Below are 23711 nucleotides of genomic sequence, written 5' to 3' on the forward strand. Positions count from 1 at the left end.
AACGGTACAAGGTTTCCTGCCTAGGCAGGGGGTTGGAGTAGAAGACCTCCAAGGTCCCTTCCAACTCTGCTATTGTATTGTATTGTATTTTATCCCTCTCTTTAGCTGCCATATATGACTATTGGCTTGGTAGAATGAATGTTGTGAATAGCAATAGCACTTAAACTTACATATCGCTTTACAGTGCTTTGCAGCCCTCTCTAAGCGGTTTACAGAGTCAGCATATTGCCCCCAACAATCTGGGTCCTCATTTTACCTTGGAAGGATGGAAGACTGAGTCAACCTTGAGCCTGGTGAGATTTGCACTGCCAAATTGCAGTCAGCTGGCAGTCAGCTGGCAGTCAGCAGCCTGCAGTACTGCAATCTAACCACTATGCCCCCATTGCTCCTATGCCTATGAATTGTTTGAAACAATTGTTTGCATCTAAACAAACATACATTGGTGATAAAATAATTATCTGGACACATTTTGCAATTGTGCCTATAGGGGGCACCTGTTGTTGTTGTTGTTTTTAAATAAAATCTGAAGTGGGGAGAGTACATATTTTCACAGATCACTGAAAAGAGAAAAAAAATGAATTGGGGAAGCTTAATGACAGGCCACAACTCTGCCCAAGAGAAAACGCTTCTTATTCACACAAAAGCATAGAATAAAAATCATCTTTAAAAAGTGAGAGATTAGTTATTGAGCTTATGGATTGCATCGTTTCTTTCTCTGAAATTATTTTTTGTTTCTATCCATAATCCTTGCTTACCATTAATTTTATTTTAATTTTATTTTAATATTTACCAAATCCTATAGTACAGTTCTAAAATATTGTTTCAGACTTCCTCCATGACCTTGTCTGCTGGGACCAAGGATATAAAGAGCTAATATAATTCCAGCCTACGCAGGAAATAGTCATGAAGCAATACCTAAGGAAATCCTTGGTATAATGACTTATTTATTAAGTGGATATGCCTTTGAAACCAGAGGGAAATGATATGTGTCATAATATGTTCTGCAAAGAACTAATGCTAAATACATCTAGGTAGATAACTGCAGTAACAAAATGTAATTGGGGACATTTAAAACTAACTATAAAATAAAGTTGATTCAAGATAACTTCTTATCTTGGTGATAAATCTATCATTTGTATTATTTTCTTCATAGCAGTATAAATACGGCTACCTCTGGAGGCTTATACAATTTCTCTGCCTGGCTTCCAACTCTGATATTTCTGAGTGGTCTCCCATCCATCTACTAATCAGATGTTTAACACCTTGAGGTCAGCTAGCTTTTGCCATCTAGCTGGAGAACGTAGTACAGCATCTAAATAAAATCCATATAATATGGAAGGATAATTCATTGTTTTTGCCCCTTCATTTTCTATATCTGAAAATTCTTGCTCTACAAATATATTATGATTAGTCATTCCTAGTTAAACAATTGAGTCGTGTGAATGTTTTCTTATCTCACATAACAGATAAATATGCACAAACTATTGGGTGGCCCTTCATTGCTACATTTTCAAATTATGTCAAATATATGCCCATGAAAAAAGTGTGAAAAATTACCAGTTTCCAGAATGCAGATGATTAACTGCAGGATGGATATAATTACCAAGCTGAGCAATTGAAGATGGTTGTTCTTATTGTGATGGGAAAGTAACCAGTAATATGGACAGCAAATATATCTGTCAGCTCCCACCACCACCACCACCATTTCAAGACTGGTAGAGAACACTTTAACTTGGCTGTTTGAAAGACTCCCTAGACTCAGACTCTCTATAGAACCCCAACATCTTGTTTTCACTTAATGTGTCTTAGAAATGTGCATGTTAATTAAATTAGTTAATTTATACTCTAACTACTATCTACGTACTGCAGTGCTCTAAGTAGTATCTATGCACTGTGATTATATAAAATGCTGCTTGGGAGCTAATTAGCACAACAATTAATTAAGATACTGCGCAAACAAAACAAAGACAGGCAAATCAGCTAATTCATGGCAAAGAGCAGGATTGACCAATTGTGTTCTGATAGATAACTTAATGTTTTCAAGCTTGAACTGAGTTTTGTGCCATTGGAGTGCATTTCTCAACCGATAGCATCTACTTTCATTAATTATGTAAACTATCTAATTTAACAACTGTAACAAAGAACAAATTGATAAGATGGGAAACTGGCAGGGTCCAAATACAAATAACATAACAGAAAAGATGCCATAGCTCCCCAACTATGATATTAAAATCAGAAACATTTTGGTTACACCATAAGAGTTTGAGACAAGTCTATGAAATGATCAACCATACCTTCGCATCCTCTTTCTATCTGTCCATTGCAAAACAGAGCATCTGAAATCAAATCTGGAAGACGCCCATTGAGATCCACAGAGGCAAGGCAGCCTTGAAATCCTTCTTTGGCATGGACCAATTTTGGCAAGGATTTATAAGTCTCTTTTGCTACTCCTCCAATATATAGATCACCTATGAAGTCAAACAAAAGGCTTAGATGAATATTTTTTTTATTAATCTTATTCATTGATAAATTGAACATGTTTTAATCTACCATAGCTGCACAAAAGCATTTTCTTAATTTTTTATAATAAAACAAAAAGCCCCCCCCCAAAAAAAACAAAAACAAAAAAACAAAACCAAAGGAGAATATTTCATTACCCAAACTAGATAATATTATCAGTGCTGATGATGTTACCTAGTTTGGCTAGTGAAACGTCAGCAAGAAAACAACTAAGCTCAGAGAGTACCAAAGAGCCAATAAACAAGAATATAAAATAAAACAAGAAAAGCAAATGTCAATTGCTCATGAGAAAAATAATACAGCCTCTCTCTAGAACCTAAATACTGGTAATCCTTGACTTACAACCACAATTGAGCCCAAAATTTCTGTTGATAAGTGAGACATTTGTTAAGTGAGATTTGCCCCATTTTACAATCTTTTTGACACAAGTATAGTACTGTACAAGTGAATTATACATCATGTTAAAGTCTTACTATAATGCACAATGATTATATGGTCAATATTTAGTTCTTGGAAACTAGTGTCACAATCAATCCTGAACTGTTGTTTCTCATTAAACACCACAACTGGAGAAAGACAGGTGAACACTAACATGTTATTATGTTGATAAGGCAAAAATGACTGGAATAGACATCCTATGGATTTCTAGGAATGGACACGGCCGATGATTGACTTCATCTCCAAAGTCTGCTCTCTTGATTTGAAATAACCTTGTCAATTATTTCTGAATGTTTTATTCAGAAAAATACAGCTTCAAATAGGAATCTTTTTAGCGCCTCTAGTTATGTGAACCATGCATCATTAATATCTATATTTTTAGTAAAATGTATACTAATAATATTAATAGGCATTCATAGTGATTGGCAAGGTGGTAATGACATGTGTCAGGCTGCACACTCCACCCTTTTATTTTTGCAATGCAACATCACAGCACAAGTAGGAAAGTACAGAGCTTGGTGTTAGATACTCCCCCCTCTAGTTGTGGCAAGGACAACAGTAGTTTCCAGTCAGGTCCTCTCTTTTCAGGCGGGAACAGAGAGAGACCTGATTGGCTGAAGCGCTGGCCAGCTCCCCTTAAAAAAGGGAGCTGCCAGACCTCTCACTCAGTGGATGCCTCTACTTGACCAAATAAAGAGCTGCTGTTATCTTAGCCTTTTGTGCCTTTCATTACCCAATCTAACACTTGGATCATAATGTCACAACACATGTTTCATCATTACAGCATCATGGTTAGGAGCAGACACTTAGGTGTAGAATGTTTGTTGCTGAAGAAACACTGGGAATTGCTTCTAGAGAACACCATGTGGGGGAAGACACAAGCAGAAGATGGATTTGTCCCTGGCTATCATAGTCCCTTGGAACTGAAGGGAGTATTTGCATGCTTGTCCTTTTCATCTGCTTGGCAAACCTGGAATTCTGTCTCTTAGAGTGTGGCATCACATTTGTCAGAGAATAGGGAAGAAGCCTCCCTTATATTTCAGAAAAGGATAATTTGTCTTCTCAGGGCTAAGTATATTTCATTACACATTAAATACACATTCCACAATACAGAATGTTTTAGGGATGGCCAACATTAGCTTCTCCTCTTGACTGACAGTGGTTTTTTTTTAATATTACAAAATTATAAGTGGCTACTGTACCTATCTACCACAATTTGATTTAATTTAAAACATTAAAACGTTTAAAACATTTATATAGCTACCCACCTTGTACCTAACTCTGGGTGGCTCACGGCCAAAAGATAAAACCACATCTATGTATGATAAAAGTATTACATTGAAGCATATTAAATATATTAAACTTCAAAAGTATTAAAAAACCCTAGCAATATAATTATACTTTGCTTACCCTCTCCTGCTGCTTGGGGGAACAGCAGGTTCTCCGTGCTTTTGGAAGACTAAAAGATTAGGGTCTGCTGAATTTCAGGGGAGTGTTCTACAGGGGACGAACTATAATGGAAAAGGCACATTTCATATTCCCATAAGATGGGAACATTTAAGGGAAGGGACAAAGAGCATGTCCGTGCTATCCAATCTGTTGAGTGACATGTATAAGGGAAGGGAACAAGGTGAATCAGATGATTGTAATGGTTCATTTTCTTGATATATGCAGTGAAAAGAAGGAAAGTTGTAGCAAAATCTTTTTCCTCTAATTTGACAGCCAGTTAGAATTCAGACTGAAGGTTAAACTTTTTTTTCCAATTGACTGGTTCCACTTAACTTCTGCTCCCTTGATGGGTTTATGCAAGTCCATAGCCTTTTTGTGGTTCTTCTGTTGCTACCCATGACCCCTTGCTTAAAGCTTCAGTTCTGCTAGCTGCACTCTGGGTCTTCTCTTCTATTTGTGGGAAACTCATATCAGAGACACTGCTAACTAAAATTCTCGTATCTTATTGCCTAGAAGCTAAAGTAACCAAATATTGTTGAAATAAGTGTGTAGGAACTATATTTTTTTCTTAGGAAAGGAAAATGGTTAAAATAAAGTATACTATAATGTAAGATTTGACTTTACCTCTGTGATACCTATAACACATTATTTTCAACTAGATAATCCTTTTGTTGTTCTTATTTTTTCCCTTTGTTTTTTCTCGCCTTTGTTTTTTTTCTAAACAGCTCAGGCAGGGTTCACCATACTATTGAGGTTTTCTTTTAGTCTCAGTATAAGTTAACATATACATGACCAGACAGCTAATCCTTAGCATCCATCAAGAAAACAAAAATGCATACATTGTCATCTTTCCTCAGGGGAAGCTATGAAACCAATGAACTTGTCATGCACCTTATCCAGTAGACTGGCAGGCAAAAATTCTGCTACATTACAGAGTACCTAACAGTATATTATTTATTTATCTACTAAATTTCCATCCGTCTATCTCACAGTTCAAGGTGACACTGAGCGGCTATTACTATATCCACTAGAAAGAGACAATGATAGATATTTACCCTGAGAAAAGTCAAAATACTATTATTAAAAATATATTATTCTTTTTTCAGCAACGTTGCCATATTGACTGCATGCTAATTTGCCAATAGCATATCTAAGTTATAACTCATCCTACAATGGAAAACTAGGCATTCTACAGATATGCTGCAGTTCCCAGAAGCTCTTCTCAAGGCTTTCAGCAATCCAACAAGGAGAAAAGAGATTGGGCATTGACATATGATCTATTATGCAGTGTCACGAAGGGCCACCCATTACAAGAAATCTCTTAAGATCACTATCATCATTTTTCTCCTCATAATGGGAAAATAGCCAAAATCACTCATAACAGTGAATTTTGCAGGGGAACATTGAAATGCCATGACATTTTTGGTTCTGACTGATATCCTGTAAGATAAGGGTGTCCACCTTCGGCAACTTTAAAACATGTGGACTTCAACTCTCAGAATTCTTCACCCAGAATTGTAGGAATTGAAGTCAACAAGTCTTAAAGGTTGGAGACCACTGCTATAAGATTCTCTGGAGCCCCTGAAATTATACAAAGTTTATAATCTCATAGGTAGTCTTATCTTTTAATATTATTATAATTGTAATTTAAATTTGGACGAAAACCCAATGTTCTAACATATTACTTTTACAATTTGGGGAAACTAAATTCATTCATTCATTTATTTATTTTATTTCAGTTTAATCTGGAGGGTTATAGGCACCATTTGTAGTAACAGCAGATTCTTGGTCTTCTTGTATACAAGCTTTCCAATCACAGAAAAAATCCCAATCTTATGCATTAGGTGAATGAGCCTTAATATTTGAAATGGTGCATTTCATTATGTATTTTAATCTTTTTTTTCAGTCAACTAAACATTTACAAAAAAAATGATGTCACCAAGGCAGGAGAGTGGGAGTATATGTATATGTGGATATACGTATATTATATATGAAACATATAACACATATACATATACTCCTATTAAATGAAGTTTGGAATAAAACTAAGACGAAATGTATTTGTAATGCATTATAACACCCTTGTTTACTATCTTTTGAATCATGTTCTTGACTTTCTCATATTTTGTCAATTAAATTGATCTACACTATGAGGTATAAAAAATAGAGATAACTAGAGAAACAGATTGTTTCATGCAGAACTAGGTTCCAGAATATTAGTGAGTTTCTGACTCTAATGTTTTGTTAGTAAATTGAAATGAAAGGCATGCCTATTGACAGAGATTAAGCAGATTTAAAAAGTAGAGGACTGTGTTTGTCCAACAGACTGTGCAAAGAAGTTGCTGAGGCATGCTAAATTGTGAGGGGGGAAAAAGATAAGATAATTGCCATGCATGTGGCAACCCATTTGTTGTGAATTGATGGAATATTAACATAGTGTCGATATGGATGTATTCCTATGTTTGAATATTTACATGGCAGGGGAGGAACAAGATTTTGATGTCAGTACACACTGACTTAAAATTATTAGTGTGCAGGCAATATTTTTTTTAATGAAGTTAGGTGTCTCAGAAACGTCTGGAAGTTAAAATCCATCATAGAAATCCAGTAGTAATCTTTAATAAAATGTACCAGATAAGGCTGGACTACTTGCAGCTGATCATTTCAGTTTGAGGTTTAGGGGAGGTGCTTCCATTTTGCATCACTTTGGATATTGCTTTCCTTTCTGATTTATATCATTTATGCAGTTTTATTTTTAAAACATTAGTGATCTTCCAAAAAGTACATAACATTATTTTGATTTACTTCAAGAAGTGTAAAAATTTTTGCTATAAGATTAAAGACATTTCACTAATACAACCGTATCTGGTTCAGCCTGACAGCAAAATAAGGCTCTTGATAGTATGCATATTACTAGTGTTTAATGCTGCTCTTTTTCCCCAGTTCAATTCTTCCACTGCCTGGTAGCTTAAAATCCAAAATTTTAGTTCCTTCTGTTGCTAATGCACTAAAATTTGTGCATTAAACTGTATGGATGGCTTATTATTACAGTAGAAATCTCTCTCTTCATTTGCATTCCAGAAAACAAAATCATAATTTAGCTATGATTAAGCTCCAGTGAAAAAAAATCATGGGATAATACTAACCAACAATAAATTATTATGTTAATTAAAGTCTCTTTCAGTCAGAATATCCTGCACTATGTTTTTACACTGAGAACAACTTTCACCAAGACAAACTCTCCCGAGGAACTGTTTTTCCCTTCTCATGTTTACATATTTCTAAGCTTTGTTTAGAAGTCCTAGATGAAGCAATATAACGCTATAAGTTGATAAGTAGATTACAGAAGAAGTTTCTATCTGTCTCTTTAAGAATAATTCCATTAGGAACATAAGCCTCTGATCAATCTATTGGCTGATCTAATATTTCATTGCCTCCCTTTAAGAATAGGTAGACGAGGCTCCCAGTTGTTCTATGTCTGTGATGGCAAACCTATGGTATGCATGCCAGAGGTGGCATACAGTACCCTCTCTGTGGACACCCAAGCCATCACCCCAGTTCATCTCCACCACACATGTGTGTGCTTCTCCTGCAGGCCAGCTGGCCTTCAGGTCTCTGCCCCCGCGGGGGCCATGCAGCATGCAGGGGAACTGCACATGCATGAACATGGGGCGTGCAGGGGGCATGCATGATTGCATGGAGGTGGGGCACATATGCAGGGGGGCACACAAACATTGCATTTTGGGGGTTCGGGCATGCGCATGTGCGCTTTGGGCACTCAGTCGGAAAAAGGTTAGCCATCACTATTCTATGTCATCCTTGATTGTTATTGAAGGCTGCTACCTCTGAAGTGTTATCTGTCTAAATTAGCCTTATCCTTCTATGGTTCTGTGTCTTGTTTGCAGCCAAAGTATGACAGTGCTGGTGAAAATCTAGCCTATGTCACAAGGTTATGGACAGGAAATCAGGTAGGAAAAGGTGTTCTAATGGTTTCTGCTCTGAACTGAATTTCTTTTTCTTTCCATGTGATTTTACAATCCTGGTTTGTACATCTTTATAATAAATGATTGATTGGCAGCTTAGGTTCATGCATGTTTATTCAGAATTAACATTTACTCTGTTTAATGGATCTTCTTTTTCAAAATATATGGGTTTAAAGTAAACAAATCAAGTTTTGGCCAAACTGCCCAACATCTTGATTAGATCAGCATCTATGCTTCAGTTGCAATGAATAACTTTACAGGAGAATATATATATATATATATATATATATATATATATATATATATATATATATATATATATATATATATATATATATATATATATATATATATATATATATATATATATATATATATATATATATATATATATATATATATATATATATATATATATATATATATATATATATATATATATATATATATATATATATATATATATATATATATATATATATATATATAATTAGTAATGTCATTGCAAATATTGATCACATTGGTTGGATAGGGATTTTTGTTTTTTAGGGCAAATTATGTCTTGTTAGTTGTCTTAAGTAATTGTTTCAAAGGATGTACTATATTAAAGGCTAGATAATGTAAGCATTTGTAGGTAAAATGACTCTATAAAGTCTTGATTTCCTTTTTCCAATTTATTAAGAAAATCTATATGATCGCTAGAAGTTGAAAATGACCTGATAGCGCACAATATATATTTTTCTTTTCTTTTCCTTTTTCAGTAAAGTCCAGGGATAGATTAACATCCAGCCATATTTGTAAGAAATGGTTTATAGATGTGTACTATATAAAACCAACCAGTTATTTATTCAGTAAATCATGGTTTAGGATTTATGAACCATTGTCACAGTCCCTCTTACTATATTATGCAAGATGCTCTGTTGTAATCACTTATTGAATCACATAAATCTTCACACATTCTTCTCCAGATATTTTGAAGAATAGATTCTCTGCCAAATGGCTTTCTCAAACCCTCCAAATATTTTATCAATTATCCATCTATAGTATTCTCTATAATTTCATGAAAAATCAATGCACTACTACTTGATGATGATGATGAGGCCTGCAATCATGTCACCTAATCAGGAATGCTGAAAAAAACCAAACATTCCCAAAGCACAGATAAAACCTCTGTCTGTGAATCTGTCTCAGGCCTTCAAATGAGGATAATCTGAGGCTGGTTCACTATCCTCTATTTACTCTTCCATAGTTTCCTGCATTTGATCTTAATTTATACTTCCATATGTTCACACATTAAATATTTACTCTGTGTGTGTGTGTGTGTGTGTGTGTGTGTGTGTGTGTGTTATATAATGATTGCAATGAGAAATCACATAAAGTGTTAATACCACTTTATAATGCCTTGGTAAGGCCACACTGCATTCAGTTTTGGTCACTACGATGTAAAAAAGATGTGGAGACTCTAGAAAGAGTGCAGAGAAAAGCAACAAAGATGATTAGGGGACTGGAGGCTAAAACATATGAAGAACGGTTGCAGGAACTGGGTATGTCTAGTTTAATGAAAAGAAGGACTAGGGGAGACATGATAGCAGTGTTCATATATCTCAGGAGTTGCCACAAAGAAGAGGGAGTCAAGCTATTCTCCAAGGCACCTGAGGGTAGAACAAGAAGCAATGGGTGGAAACTAATCAAGGAGAGAAGCAACTTAGAACTCAGGAGAAATTTCCTGACAGTTAGAACAATTAATCAGTGGAACAGCTTGTCTCCAGAAGTTGTGAATGCTCCAACACTGGAAGTTTTTGAGAAGTTGTTGGATAACCGTTTGTCTGAAGTGGTGGGTCCCTTCCAATTCTGTTATCTATTCTATTCTATTCTATTCTATTCTATTCTATTCTATTCTATTCTATTATTCTATTCCATTCCATTCCATTCTATTCTATATATAGAATCTGCCATAATCTTATATTAGACTGAAGTAGTAGGGTGATATTTGGAAGAAATTTAGAGATTGGTATCTCAATTCTTAAGGGTAAAAATTGAATTATATCTCTGCAAGAGAAGGCCAATACTGCATGGCATTTTAATCAACACATAGTTAAGATTGCTGAAATTTAGGCATGATGATTTCAGGCAACAGTTATGGCCATTTCTTAATCTGATGCAGCACTGGCAGTTAAATGTTCCTTTCTCATTAGACTTTTGCTGCATTCTACATTGAACTTGTAAGAGCAAAAAAAAACCAAAAAAAAAAACCAGAGTAATAAAAATTAATAAGATGTTTCTTACATAAAACAATAGCAACTAATATAACATAATTTTTTAAATAATTTGTGATTCAATTTCAGTTTCAACCTGTTGAAGGAGAAAGGTCCTTTAGTAAATCATTTGGGCTTGTAAAAATTCAGCTCATTCTCTTGTGGGGCATAAAAAGAAAGCAGAACACCATTTGTTCTTTCATTAGAACTGGCAATCATGGCAAGCAACAGCTGAGCAGAATGCAATGAGCTTGTAAAGATCTGTTAACTGAAGAATATAAATCCTCAGCAACCTTCATCTGAGCATCACACTTTTCAAATCGAATTGTTAGTATATCCAGCTACCTGGGTAGTGTCTTAAAGTACTTCACATTTTTAAACTGACTGGATTTACCCACCGTATCAACTCGTTATGAACATGTTGTTACTAGTATTGTTATGTAATTCTTTTTTTTTAACTGTCTGGTTCATTAGTACCAAGTATTTCTGTGAAGATATAAATGGCTCAGTGGGATTCATTTTTTTTACTACTGGTTCTGTGGGCATGGCTTGGTGGGTGTGGTATGGCTTGGTGGGCATTGCAGGGGAAGGATACTGTAAAATCTTGATTCTCCCCCCCCCCCCACTCCAGGGGAAGGATACTGCAAAATCCCTATTCCCTCCTGATCAGCTGGGACTTGGGAGGCAAAGAATAGATGGGGACGGGGCCAGTCAGAGGTGGTATTTACTGGTTCTCCGAACTGGTCAGAACCTGCTGAATACCACCTCTGGAATGGGTGTGTATGAAAGATGATAATAAGGAATGCATGGTGCCCACTCAAAACAGACCATAGAGGAAAGACTCAAAGTCATGGATCTCGTGTAAACTGGATGAGAGATGGCATTCAAGTGGAACACTACTAGCAAACAGTTATGCTTGGCACCAGCATACCAAGCATTGTTGATTGCCATTAAACTAGGAGGAAATACTATCAATTTGAAATAAATGAATAAATTATCATGCCCAGTGGTTTTCCTGCTTCTGCATTTCTACAACTTAAATCTAACCAATTTTGCTGTATGTATTTTGTACAATGACAATAAAGACGATACTAAATACTAACCTGCCTTCTTAGACTGTGAGGTAGGTAAGAATGTATTTGTTTGTTTGCATATGGCTATGTAAACAGACTTCAGAAATTAAACAGTTATAAAGCTACATTTGTTTTCTCTGCTGAGTGTCTGGATAAATAAGAATACTAGTATTACTGATGTACCTATCACTTTCTGCCAATAATCATGCTTTATGAAATAATTTACAATTTAAACAATTAGCTAAATGCATGATTAAACCATCAACTTTGCCGATCGTGCAACATAACAAATAAAATAAAAATAAAAGCAAATAAAATAAATAAATGAATACCTAATTATATTGATGCAGGCAATACAGTCACGATATCATATAAATCTCGTACATCTATGTATAAAATTATTATAGATTATGTGGAAATATAGCTGATATATGTTTGAAATTCTCAGTACTGAAAGAGTTTAAAGGAAAAAAAATATCCACAGATTTATTTATTTTATGGTATTAAGAATTTGCAGTGACACAATTAAATTGGCTACATGCAGCTGTAATACTAAATTATGGTTTAGCATTGCATGACAAGCCTTAGGCTCATGCACTTCCCATTTGTTTTCTATTTCCAGTTAGCTGAAAATAGATGTAAACATTTCTAATATCCTCCATCTGGCTGGGAGGGTGCAACCCTGAGGCTCACATGCATATGAAGAGTGCATAATATGAAGAAAGATTATGGGGGATGTTGGGCATATGTGTTTACAACACCTTCTACTTGTATTGTTAACTTTGTTGACATATGTTTCAGACATCCACTTCTCCCTTCAGGTTTCATTTATACTAGTTACTTATATTTCTTTTTCTCCACATTTGCTCTTACACAAAACCATCAAGCCCTAATATAACCTTTTATTCTTTTATCATATCTCATTATTATGGCCAGATAAATTGATGGATAAATAGGAGTTAATCATTTGTTAATCCTGCATACATTCTATTCGATATCTTCTCAGTTATTTGAGAAGTCTTGAGAACAAAAAAAAAAAAAAAAGTGCCAAATCTCAAGACAACTTTTAAATAATTATTTATGGACTGTCCCAATCTGCTTTCGTCCTTTTGCTTCCAGATTAATCTTGAAAGACTTTCTCCCTTCATTGCTGGATACTAAACATGCAAATAACTGTGAGATATGATGCTTGCAATTGGTCTAATGTGGTTGAAATCACATTTAGTGGAGGAATAGTTTTCAGAAGCCCAAGTATATACTTTGTATGCAAATATTTTAGAATTCAGTATCCAGCATTCCAAAGTGGACTGAGAAAGGTTTGGAGAAGTCATTCTAATCATTGTAAAGCAACAAGCAATTGTAAAGCAATTGTTTGAGTCTGCAGTAGGCAGTACAATCCCGGTTTAAAACAAAGCAATATGTGTAAAATTTGTGGATTTGCGGCATAGGCACAGCAATCCTACAATTTATCAAGGAATGCAGCCTCTGAATAGAAGAAACAAATTTTGTATTTTTGTTTCCTCCCCCTCCCTTCTCTGAATTATTTTTGTATCATTGAAAACAAAGGAGGAAACATATAGTGGTAACTCCACAGGATTCTCCATTCATTGGAGCCCTGTGGATTTCTCTAGACACCTGAACTTGTATGATTTACATCAAGAAACTTTCCAATCTTAGCTCTGCAGAGATTTCCTTTTGAGTAAGGAGAAGACTTCTCACCCCTCCCCACCCCAAGGGCTTGAGCAAGGGGTTGGACTAGAATACCTCCAAAGTCCCTTCCAGCTCCATTCTGACTGACTGATTGGTTAGCTTCTTTTTAGTCACTTGGAAGGAGACCCCAAATTTCATGGCCATCTGATCCATTCTAACCTAGGCAGAATCAGTTCACCTTTTTATTTCCTTCTCTGATTTCAGGCTTTACAATATGATGAACAGGTGACAATACAGAAAGAAATTTAAAGGGTTTTTGAATAAATCTTTTTAAAGGGCTTAATATTGCATTTTATTATTTTATAGTTACTTGCGTATTTTTTCAATCAAAATAAAATTTTAAGAAACTAAAAGGCAATTTTTAGCCATTAAACAGGAAAATGGAAAGTTTTCTGACTCATCAGAGTTTTCTATATTTCTCATAATGAAAGAAACAATGATTGCTCATGTAAACATTATCACTTTGAACATCACACAGAATAACATCACTTTCCCCCCACCCCCACCCCCAGTTCCAACTCTATTTTGGAGATTCAAAGAAGAGGATAGCTGCTGCATGTCTTTTATTATTCCAGTCCCTGGTTTAAAATGTTTATAGATTTATTTTAGTTTTGCCATTTCAAGACTTCAGGTTAGAACCTCTGTGGGAAAGAATTTAATTTTGCCTAGAATGTTGTTCTATGGAATTTAGAATGTGAAGAACATAGAAAATAGCTAAATAACTCAGCCCTAGTTGAACTGCAGTTAGAATCTCTTCCAGGTCTGAGACTGAACCAGGAATTATATTATGTGACATAATGGTGCCCTCTAGTGCTTTTATTAAGCATGGTAGTTTTAAAGGCTGGAGTAATGGCCGAAAATAAACAGAAATCTGGCTTTGGTTTAGCTAACTTAATATTCTGTCAGGAGGGAATGCTGTTCAAAATTTTATGTAGCAAGTTTTCAAAGCATTTCTCAGAGTGGTGTATGATGAGGCAATTCATGTCTTTGCAGGAAACCAGAACTAAATATGATCTAAATATGTTTCTAAGAAAGAAAATCCCCTCACCAATTTCTAACACTATTTCAAATGCAGGTTTTTTTAAAAAACCATCAGACCTTCATTCTAGAAATCCTCGAATTAGTTGAACACTTCCATGTCATGAAAAGTACTGCAAAAGGTAGCATGCAACATAATACAGGCAAATGGTACTATATAAAGTGGAGAAAAGTACATCCAAGATATGTAAAGATGAAAGAGAAGAGGAGAAAAATGATCATTTTAGGTTCCTCCTTAGCAGAAACCGTCAATTTAAAGGCTAGGAATATAAACATGCGTTGAAGACGCACCTACCCTACACTGCAAAATTATCCTGCATTTTTCCCTACTAATTGTTATTCAATTTGAAGATACTTAATCGGCTTTTGAATCCCCCCCCCCCGATGAAGACACGTTTGGTGATATTTGGATGGACCAATTCTGATATTTTCACACTAAGTTATAGACTAACATTGTGCAATAATTACTCCATTGTTTAATTGCAGCTGTCTTATTTTCTCATACTTCAATTGCTATGGACAGACATCAAGAGGAAACTCCTCTCTTGGTACTTTTTTTTTATTAGAAAGCGTGGGCAGTCAGGGAAGTTTCAATGTGATAGTAAGATGTGTAAGGGCAAGATTATCAGAAGTATCATCTTCAATTATTTCATACAACTGATTCTGAATCACACCAAAGGAGATTCAAATTTTCAAGTGCCCTGAGTATAAGATAGGAAAACAGAAACCTTTTTCACAGGGAATAATTTTTTTTAAAGCAATTGCAAAGGCAGATTTTGAGTCAAATTAATATTAGTTAAAACTGAGTAATAGTTAAGCAAGTAGGGCACTTTCTACTCAGTTCTTGTCGGGATTCTGCTGGGGGAAGCCTCCCTACCCAGTATCATGTTTCAGCTGCAACAAATATTAGGAGCAGAGAGGATGGATCCATTATCACCCCTCTTTCTCTTTTTATAAGAACATTTCAATTATTTATTTTATTTATTAAATTTATATGCCACTCATCTCACTCATAAGGCAACTCATTATCCTGTACTTTTTATAACATTAGTTTAAATATTTCGCTACTTAAACAGCAACCCATTTCTATGCTACTTCATGCCTAACCAGGTGTAGAAAATTACATTGATAAGCTAGAGGAGGAATGCAAGATCAATTATGTAAACATCAGTTTATCTCTGAAAAAGAGGAACTAGTGAAAACAAAACTCAAAAATTGTCCTGCCTTGATTCTCTTTGGTACAAGAGGGGGGAGAAAAACTCTGTCAGATTTTCAAGATTTTGCTATTATATCCCATAGCATTAAATTAGTTCTTGAATTTATTTCCTGACCTGCAATACCTTGAAGGTCTGACATCAAATTGCTTAGATAATTAACAATTCCACAGATGACAGACTGTGAAGAAAGCCAGTGGGCTCAGGTGGATTTTTTTTTTTTGACAGGCGTTTATGATGTCTTTACCAATACAACAATTACAACATTCCGTTTCATAATTTAAGAACTAAGTAGTTAAATCAATATTTAGAAGTTAGAACTATCACAATGCAAACCTAAGGAATGCCCTTTGACATTACAAATCCTGCACATATCCATAATTAGGATCAATTATAATCACGACAGGCAGAGGAATTGGGAGGATATTGTGATGATCTAAACATGAAACATCATTGAGACTATTGCAATGATATAAAACTGAAACAACCAAAGCAAATACCAATAAAACTGTAGCCCTTTTTATTACTCCCCTGCTTCCAATCCTATGAATATTTAGGAAAGAAAAACTGGGAGTCTTCATTTTAAGATCAATAAATGAGCATGAGTCAATCAAAAGTTGGGGACTAAGGGCAGAAGAAACTGGGACAATCTAGAAGCTGTGGGAAAACACAAAAGAGAAGAGGAAGGCAATTGGCTGAAACATGGCAATCTCCATCTTATCCATATTCAGTAATGCATTTAGACAACTTCCCAGATGAAATGCTAATGAGACATTTCTGTCATTGTTGACCATACACTTTCCTCTACAGATGTGTGTTTCATCAACACAGCCGTGACACTGAAAACCTTAATAATTATCAAGGGATTAATTCTTTTAACATTATCAGTCTTGTGATATCCTCACATAAAAAAGACCATAGAAGATTAATGAGATTTATACTTTTTGTGGTGAATGTCCCAGAAAGCATTCGTGTCATGTACAATTCAAAATATCTTTAAGAGCAGATGCTGGGGGGGGGAGGGGGGAGAACCCTGATGTAAGAACATGGGAGACAATAAACAAACACATTAACTAAGACATCTCCCTACGTTCAGTAGACTTTATTGTTGCCTTCTACATTTTCACTAAATCTTTTATGTTATGGCAGTTGCATTAAACTTTTACCTTGCAGCTGGCCAAAGGGACATGGTGATAGCAGACATTCTTCAAGATGTCCTAGACTAATCTTTTCTTGCCAAGCTGACAGGAAAGGGCATTTTCTAACAGAAAGATGGCTATCAAGTGGCTTTTTTTTGTTTTAAAAAAGTTGTTTTTCTAAACATAAAACTGGGAACTTGATCAAGTTTTCTTCAGTGAGAAGATAAAAAGTTCCAGATATGCTTCTCTGAAAGAGTATACGTCCACCATTTTTTTTAACAGACAGTACACTTTCCTTTCTTTCCATAACTTCTGCTTGTTTGAAAATGAATGGAGATCCAATCTCTATGGGGATTCCTGTGTTGCTCAGATACCTGTGAATATTTCTGGTGGTTCCAAGAGAAAGTGCGGATATTTATGGCTTAATGTTGAGGTTTCTCATATTCTAATTCACAGAATAAGCTTATGCATGCTATTTTATTAATTATGTCCCGAGTCCTGTTTAGGAAAGGGTGCGGTCTATAAATTAAAGTATTATGATGATGATGATGATGATGATGATGATGATGATGATGATGATGTATTAACAATTCTAGTTTCATAAAACTGTGCTGAATCCAAAAACAGTCACTATTACAATAAAATCTCTTTTATTTATCTGTTTGATGAAATCAAACTTGTCAAAAGTCACTACTTTGAGAATACAGAGGTCCCACCCACAATCTCTATAAAGTAGCTAATGTCCATGAGCCTTCGCACTAAGAAACATTTCACCCTGTCCCATCGGTTAGAAAAACAGCAATACTGTAGATGTTGCTTAGACACTACAACCAATTAGTGTTTGGAAAGGGTGTTCTATGATTCTAAAGTACAATAATTTTAACTGACTACTGGAGGAAAAGAGCAGGCTCTTCCATTAGATAGTGAAGTGGTTGTTCCAGGCAGCAGATTTTGAGTATTATACATATTATAAAGGCTGAAAACAGCCAATCAGTTGTTGTTATTGGAAAATGCTTGTGGGATTTTGTTCTTTAGTTTCCAAAAATAATTGGCTACTTTTTAAGATATTCTGCACCTTCCTTTTCAAGGGTGTTAAGTACTAGTTGTTGTTTTGTCTTATGACATAAGATACCTTGCATCATCTCTGCAAAGGTGAAAGCAGCAAAATCAGGGGAAGACAGATGTTGGACCATGAATGGTAAGAAATCATTTGATGGAGTTGATTAAATATTTATTTATTTTTACAACCTTAGCTATATAAAAGCAGAGATAACTCAGAATGCAGACCTAATTAGAAGGCTACACAGGTGTTGCTTGTATATATATATGCTTTATTTAGATAATTTTGGTAACAGGGCAATGGAGTGGGTACATGAAACCTAGGTAAGAATTCCCTGTACTGCAATATTTTATTGTGGTTTCAGTTGGATAGATTTAAATTCAAGGTCATATAATTATTAGAGATATGTGGCAATTTGCATTTCATTCCAGAACTTTATTTCTAAGCAAGCAAAGAAATCTAGCATTGATGTGCAACCGTTTAAGTTGGTGATATCTTTTCCTAGATTATTTTCATTTTTTTATATAATTACTGCATATTCCATAAGAAAGAAGTTGCACCATCCCTTTCACCACATATTTCAGTAAATTATTTGCTAGGCAAATTGTTATACATGAAAACTATTCATCCATCTCATTTTTATCACGCCTAAATAGATTGGGTCTGTTCCAATATGGAATCCAGCATATGACCATGTGTCCTGGTCAAAAAAACCACTTGAAGTCTACCCTCCATTTTTTCTGGGAAGTCCCTGGTGCCACATTAATCCATGTTCCATATTTGAAAATTCATTAAATGAATCCCTTTTCCATTAACCAGGGCAGCAGATATAGCAATGCACTAATTATTGTTACCACTTGAAAAGTGTTCTGTAAAGATTCGGTAAGAAAGTCTCTATATCTCTCCATCTCCTTGTTTGGAGAACTGAGTTTGCACAATGAGTCAGTTGATTGACTTTAGGTATTTTCATAACAAGGTTGAATGGGTAGTTAGATTAACTCAACATTTCATTATAATCAGTTGGGACTACATGTAGCCCTTAGTTAACAACAGTAATTTGGATTGCTAACTCCATTGCTAAATAATGTGATCACTAAGTGTGGTGTCACCTGGCCACATTGACTTATGATGGCAGTTCCAGCAGTTTTAGTGAAGTTGGTACATATGATGTCATGGGATCGCCATTTGCAACTTCATCTGGGTTCCCCATTTAGTTTATTTGTTGCAAGTTGGCAGTGAAAGTACCAAATGACAATTATGTGATTATAGGATGGTGTGACCTCATTATTGGCTAGCTGCCAAGCATCAAAACCATGTTCATTTGATTGTGGTAACATTGCAATGGTTGCAGCTTTGCCTCAAATCTCCTCAATTAATGCTGTGGTAACTTTGAATAGTCACTGAATGAATTATAATTAAAAATGAAATATCTGTAAATGTAATTCACGGACATTAGTTATATGGGCTAATTAATTCCTTCAGTGCTTCTACTAACATGTTATATCCCCAATCCTGGCTCACTTAAGCATGTGAGGAGAAAAAGACATTAGGAAGCTTACAATATTGAAAGCACAATTACTTTTTAAAAAGTGTTTGAAATATTTTTTTAAATATTCCTTGAATAAATATGGTTTTAACATGCTATTCCCAAAATATAGGACTGACACTGAATATATTTCTTTGAAAGGGCATTCCAAACAAAATCACAGGCTGCACTAACCAAAAATAAATAAATCCCCTCATGAATGGAACATCTCATGACCCATCTTTGGGTCATTTCAACACATGAGAGGAGAGGAACATCTTCACACATTTGGGCCCTAAATCATTTTTAAGGGAAAATCAGCAATTTGAGCTGAACTCAATAATCAGTTGCTTTTTCATAAGTAATGTAAGTAGAGAAACTAAGCAAAATTCTAATAGTGGCATTTTGTTCCAGTCAGGTGTATTATCAAAATTATGGAGGAAATTTCTCCAAAATTCATTATGTTAGCACTTCAAAATGAGAAATATTGACATATTTAATAATAAAGTATTACATCAGTAATTGCAACAATGGAAGTTAGATAGAGGTTCGCAAATTTCGTGATGTCCTGAATCACTAAAATTGCAAATAAGATTGACTTTTCTCATCACAAGATCAGGAGATCACAAATTTAAAATAACAAAGTTTGGCTAAAGTGAACAATTTAACTGAAGTTAATTTCAAACCCCTATGATATGCAAGTACTTTTGAATATAAGTCAGCTTTTCTGACAGAGCACAGAAAAAAAAATATTTTTTTTTTGGTTTAGCTATTTAACAATCAGTTCTCATGAATTGGGCTCATCCATGTAGATATTGCCTTGGAAAATTTTTATATTATGTTATCTATATAATAGGCAGGACTTCAGTTTACAATCATGCATTAAAAAATTTCCTTGTAATGTTTATTACTTTGGATAAACAGCAGATTTTACAAACATGCAAATATTAATGCATTAGAATAGAATAGAATAGAGTAGAACAGAATAGAATAAAACAGAATACAACAGAATAAGAGGTTTGGAAGGGACCTAGGTCTTCTAGTCCAACCCACTGCCTAGGCAGGAAACAGCAGATTTTACAAACATGCAAATATTAATGCATTAGAATAGAATAGAATAGAATAGAATAGAATAGAATAGAATAGAATAGAATAGAATAGAACAGAACAGAACAGAACAGAATAAGAGGTTTGGAAGGGACCTACATCTTCTAGGCCAACCCACTGCCTAGGCAGGAAACCCTACAACACTTCAGACAAATGGTTATCCAACATCTTCTCAAAAACCTCCAGTGTTGGGGCATTCACAACTTCTGGAGGCAGGTTCTTCTACTGATTAATTGTTCTAACTGTCAAAAAATTTCTCCTCAGTTCTAAATTGCTTCTCTCCTTGATTAGTTTCCACCCATTGCTTCTTGTTCTACCCTCAGGTGCCTTGGACAATAGTTTGATTCCCTCTTCTTTGTGGCAACCCCTGAGATATTGGAACACTGCTATCATGTCTCCCCTAGTCCTTCTTTTCATAAGACTAGACATATCCAGTTCCTGCAACCGTTCTTCATATGTTTTAGCCTCCAGTCCCCTAATCATCTTTGTTGCTCTTCTCTGCACTCTTTCTAGAGTCTCCACATCTTTTTTACATCATGGCGACCAAAACTGAATGCAGCATTCCAAGTGTGGCCTTACCAAAGCATTATAAAGTGGTAAAAACGCTTCACATGATTGATTCTATCCCTCTGTTTATGCAGCCTAGAACTGTGTTGGCTTTTTTGGCAGCTGCTGCTGCACACTGCTCATATTTAAATGGTTGTCCACTAGGACTCCAAAATCCCTTTCACAGTTACTACTGTTGAGCAAGGTACCACCTATACTGTACCTGTGCATTTTGTTTTTTCTTGCCTAAATGTAGAACCTTACTCTTTTCAGCATTGAATTTCATTTTGTAAGATAGCGCCCAATGTTCAAGTTTGTCAATATCCTTCCGTATCTTAAGCCTATCTTCTGGAGTGTGGGCTATTCCTGCCAGCTTGGTGTCACCTGCAAATTTGATGAGTTCCCCATTTATTTCCTCATCCAAATCATTGATGAAGATGTTGAAGAGTAAAACAGAGCCTTGTGGTACTCCACTGCATACTTCCCTCCATGTAGATGCAGTTCCATTGAGGACTACACGTTGAGTGTGTATAGTCCTCAATGGAAAGAAATATAAATTAAAAATAGACTAATAAACAAATATGGTACATAACAAACATATGGTGGTATTTCTCAGAAGTGATTTGTAGGAAGTCACAAATTCACATCCTAGCTTTTCTATCAACAACTGTGGGAACAAAACTCTCCATCTACAACCTGCAACCTACAACTCCTGCGAGAAGACTCCTGTGAGTCCCTTGGACTGGAAGGTGATCAAACCAGTCAGTCCTAGAGGAGATGAACCCTGACTGTTCTTTAGAAGGCCAGATTCTGAAGATGAAACTCAAATACTTTGGCCACCTAATGAAAAGGAAGGACTGGAGAAGAACCTAATGCTGGGAAAGATTGAGGGCAAAAGAAGAATAGGATGACAGAGAATGAGGTGGCTGGATGGAGTCACTGAAGCAGTAAGCGTGAGCTTGAATGGACTCCAGAGGATGGTAGAGGACAGGAAGGCCTAGAGGAATGTTGTCCATGGGGTTGCAGTTGGTCAAACACGACTTTGCAACTAACTAACAACAACAACAACCATGGAGAAATATTACCAGTTTATGTTGCCAAGCTGAGCTGGCTAAACTAATATGCTTACTCATTTTAAGCCAGCATTCTATATTTTTCATATATATATATATATATATATATATATATATATATATATATATATATATATATATATATGTGTGTGTGTGTGTGTGTGTGTGTGTGTGTGTGTGTGTGTGTGTGTGTGTACACACACACACACCATATCATAATATACACTCTGTTCTTCTAGCCCCTTTATTGTTTCCGTCACTGTCACTTACTTTTGAGATCCAAGTTTCTTGCTCCTGCAGTGCTCTGCGTTGTGATTTTTGTGTCAATTTTTACAGTATGGAGATTATTGGTATCCCGTGATATCATCACATTGTGCCATTGATTGTCATTCAGAGGTTTATTGGAACTGCCCTTGATAAGATTTGCACCATTTCCCAAATCAAACACATAATGTAAATACCTGTAAATGAAAATGAAAAACAGTTAAACTGAGTAGATGAAAATTACAGTTCTTCACTGCTTCTTTTCTTTATTTAAATTATTTGGCAATTCATAAAGTTCTTAGTCAACTCCTCTTACATTTAACAAGACTAACTTGGGACAGATCAAAATGTCTAAGTCAAAAATGTTGAGAGAATTAAAAGAAAAAAGTATCAAATTCTTCTGAGAATATTGAGCAAAATAGCTTCCTTAATATGCCATCTATTAAAAGTATAGCAGAAGGAAATTATAACGTTGACTTCGGCTTCTTTCCCCTACCTTAGCCCACTACATCTTTTATTCATCATGTATGGAATTAAAACAGCAGTATTAATTCAACTGAAATCTCTTGAAGTTATTTTTCATTTTTATAACCTTTTTATGACTTGTAAATTTTATTTTTTCTGTGGCAAACTTATTCTATCCCTATCAAAGCTATATAAACAAATTGAGATTATTTTGGATTTTTTTTCTTTCACCAGTTAGTTCTGTCTAAAAGTCTCGGTATGTATATTGGCACCATATTTTTTTAAAATGAATCTGAATACAATGCAGAATTTTACTGCTTTATCCAAACTATTAATTTTTTGTAGATCTCCCCAGTGAAAGTTTTGTATTTCTCAAAAGAGAAATTACATTTCTTGATTAAAATTTCAACTCATTCCAAAGAATGATCATTCCGTCAGAAGATATGTAGCTACTATATATTTAAATATTTTCAGTAACTAGGCTAAATCAGTTTTCAAATAAATAACTTCCCTCTTGGCAGAGAAAAACCACGAGTTCCTCACAGGAGTTCATGGCATGTACTTTTTTATTGTCAGGTAATTACTCCAGACAAAAGATCTGAAAAAGATCATGGAGCTCTAGTTTTTACACAAAGCCCACAAACATTTATATTAGTGTGGAACTTCCAGCCATAGGCTTACCTACTAACAGGACCAGTGGGATAGTGGGGATTATGGTGGTGGTCATTATTATTATAATTTCATTAATTAAACTCATATCACAGTTCCAGTACAGAATGGTCATGAACTAATCTGGTTTCCAATAATGCCTTTGAGTAATGCTAAGCTCTGGACAGTTGGAAATACAGGAAG

The 23711-nt window shown here is 35.2% G+C and overlaps 1 protein-coding gene across 13 annotated transcripts in view; it reads right to left on the reverse strand.

The window, feature by feature from the left end:
• NRXN1 (neurexin 1) overlaps positions 1 to 23711 on the reverse strand; it is an 898064-nt gene that overhangs the window by 430137 nt on the left and 444216 nt on the right. For all 13 annotated transcript variants that reach the window (XM_081941958.1, XM_081941974.1, XM_081941972.1 and 10 more), the window contains 2 exons: positions 22401 to 22591; positions 2295 to 2468 (listed from right to left, as the gene is read on the reverse strand). In XM_081941958.1, coding sequence (XP_081798084.1) covers positions 2295 to 2468; positions 22401 to 22591 — 365 coding nt within the window. The remainder of the gene's footprint in view (positions 1 to 2294; positions 2469 to 22400; positions 22592 to 23711) is intronic.

This window comes from Natrix helvetica, assembly GCF_964273705.1.
Source record: "Natrix helvetica genome assembly, chromosome: 2".
In the NCBI taxonomy this organism is placed as follows: Eukaryota; Metazoa; Chordata; class Lepidosauria; order Squamata; family Natricidae; genus Natrix; species Natrix helvetica.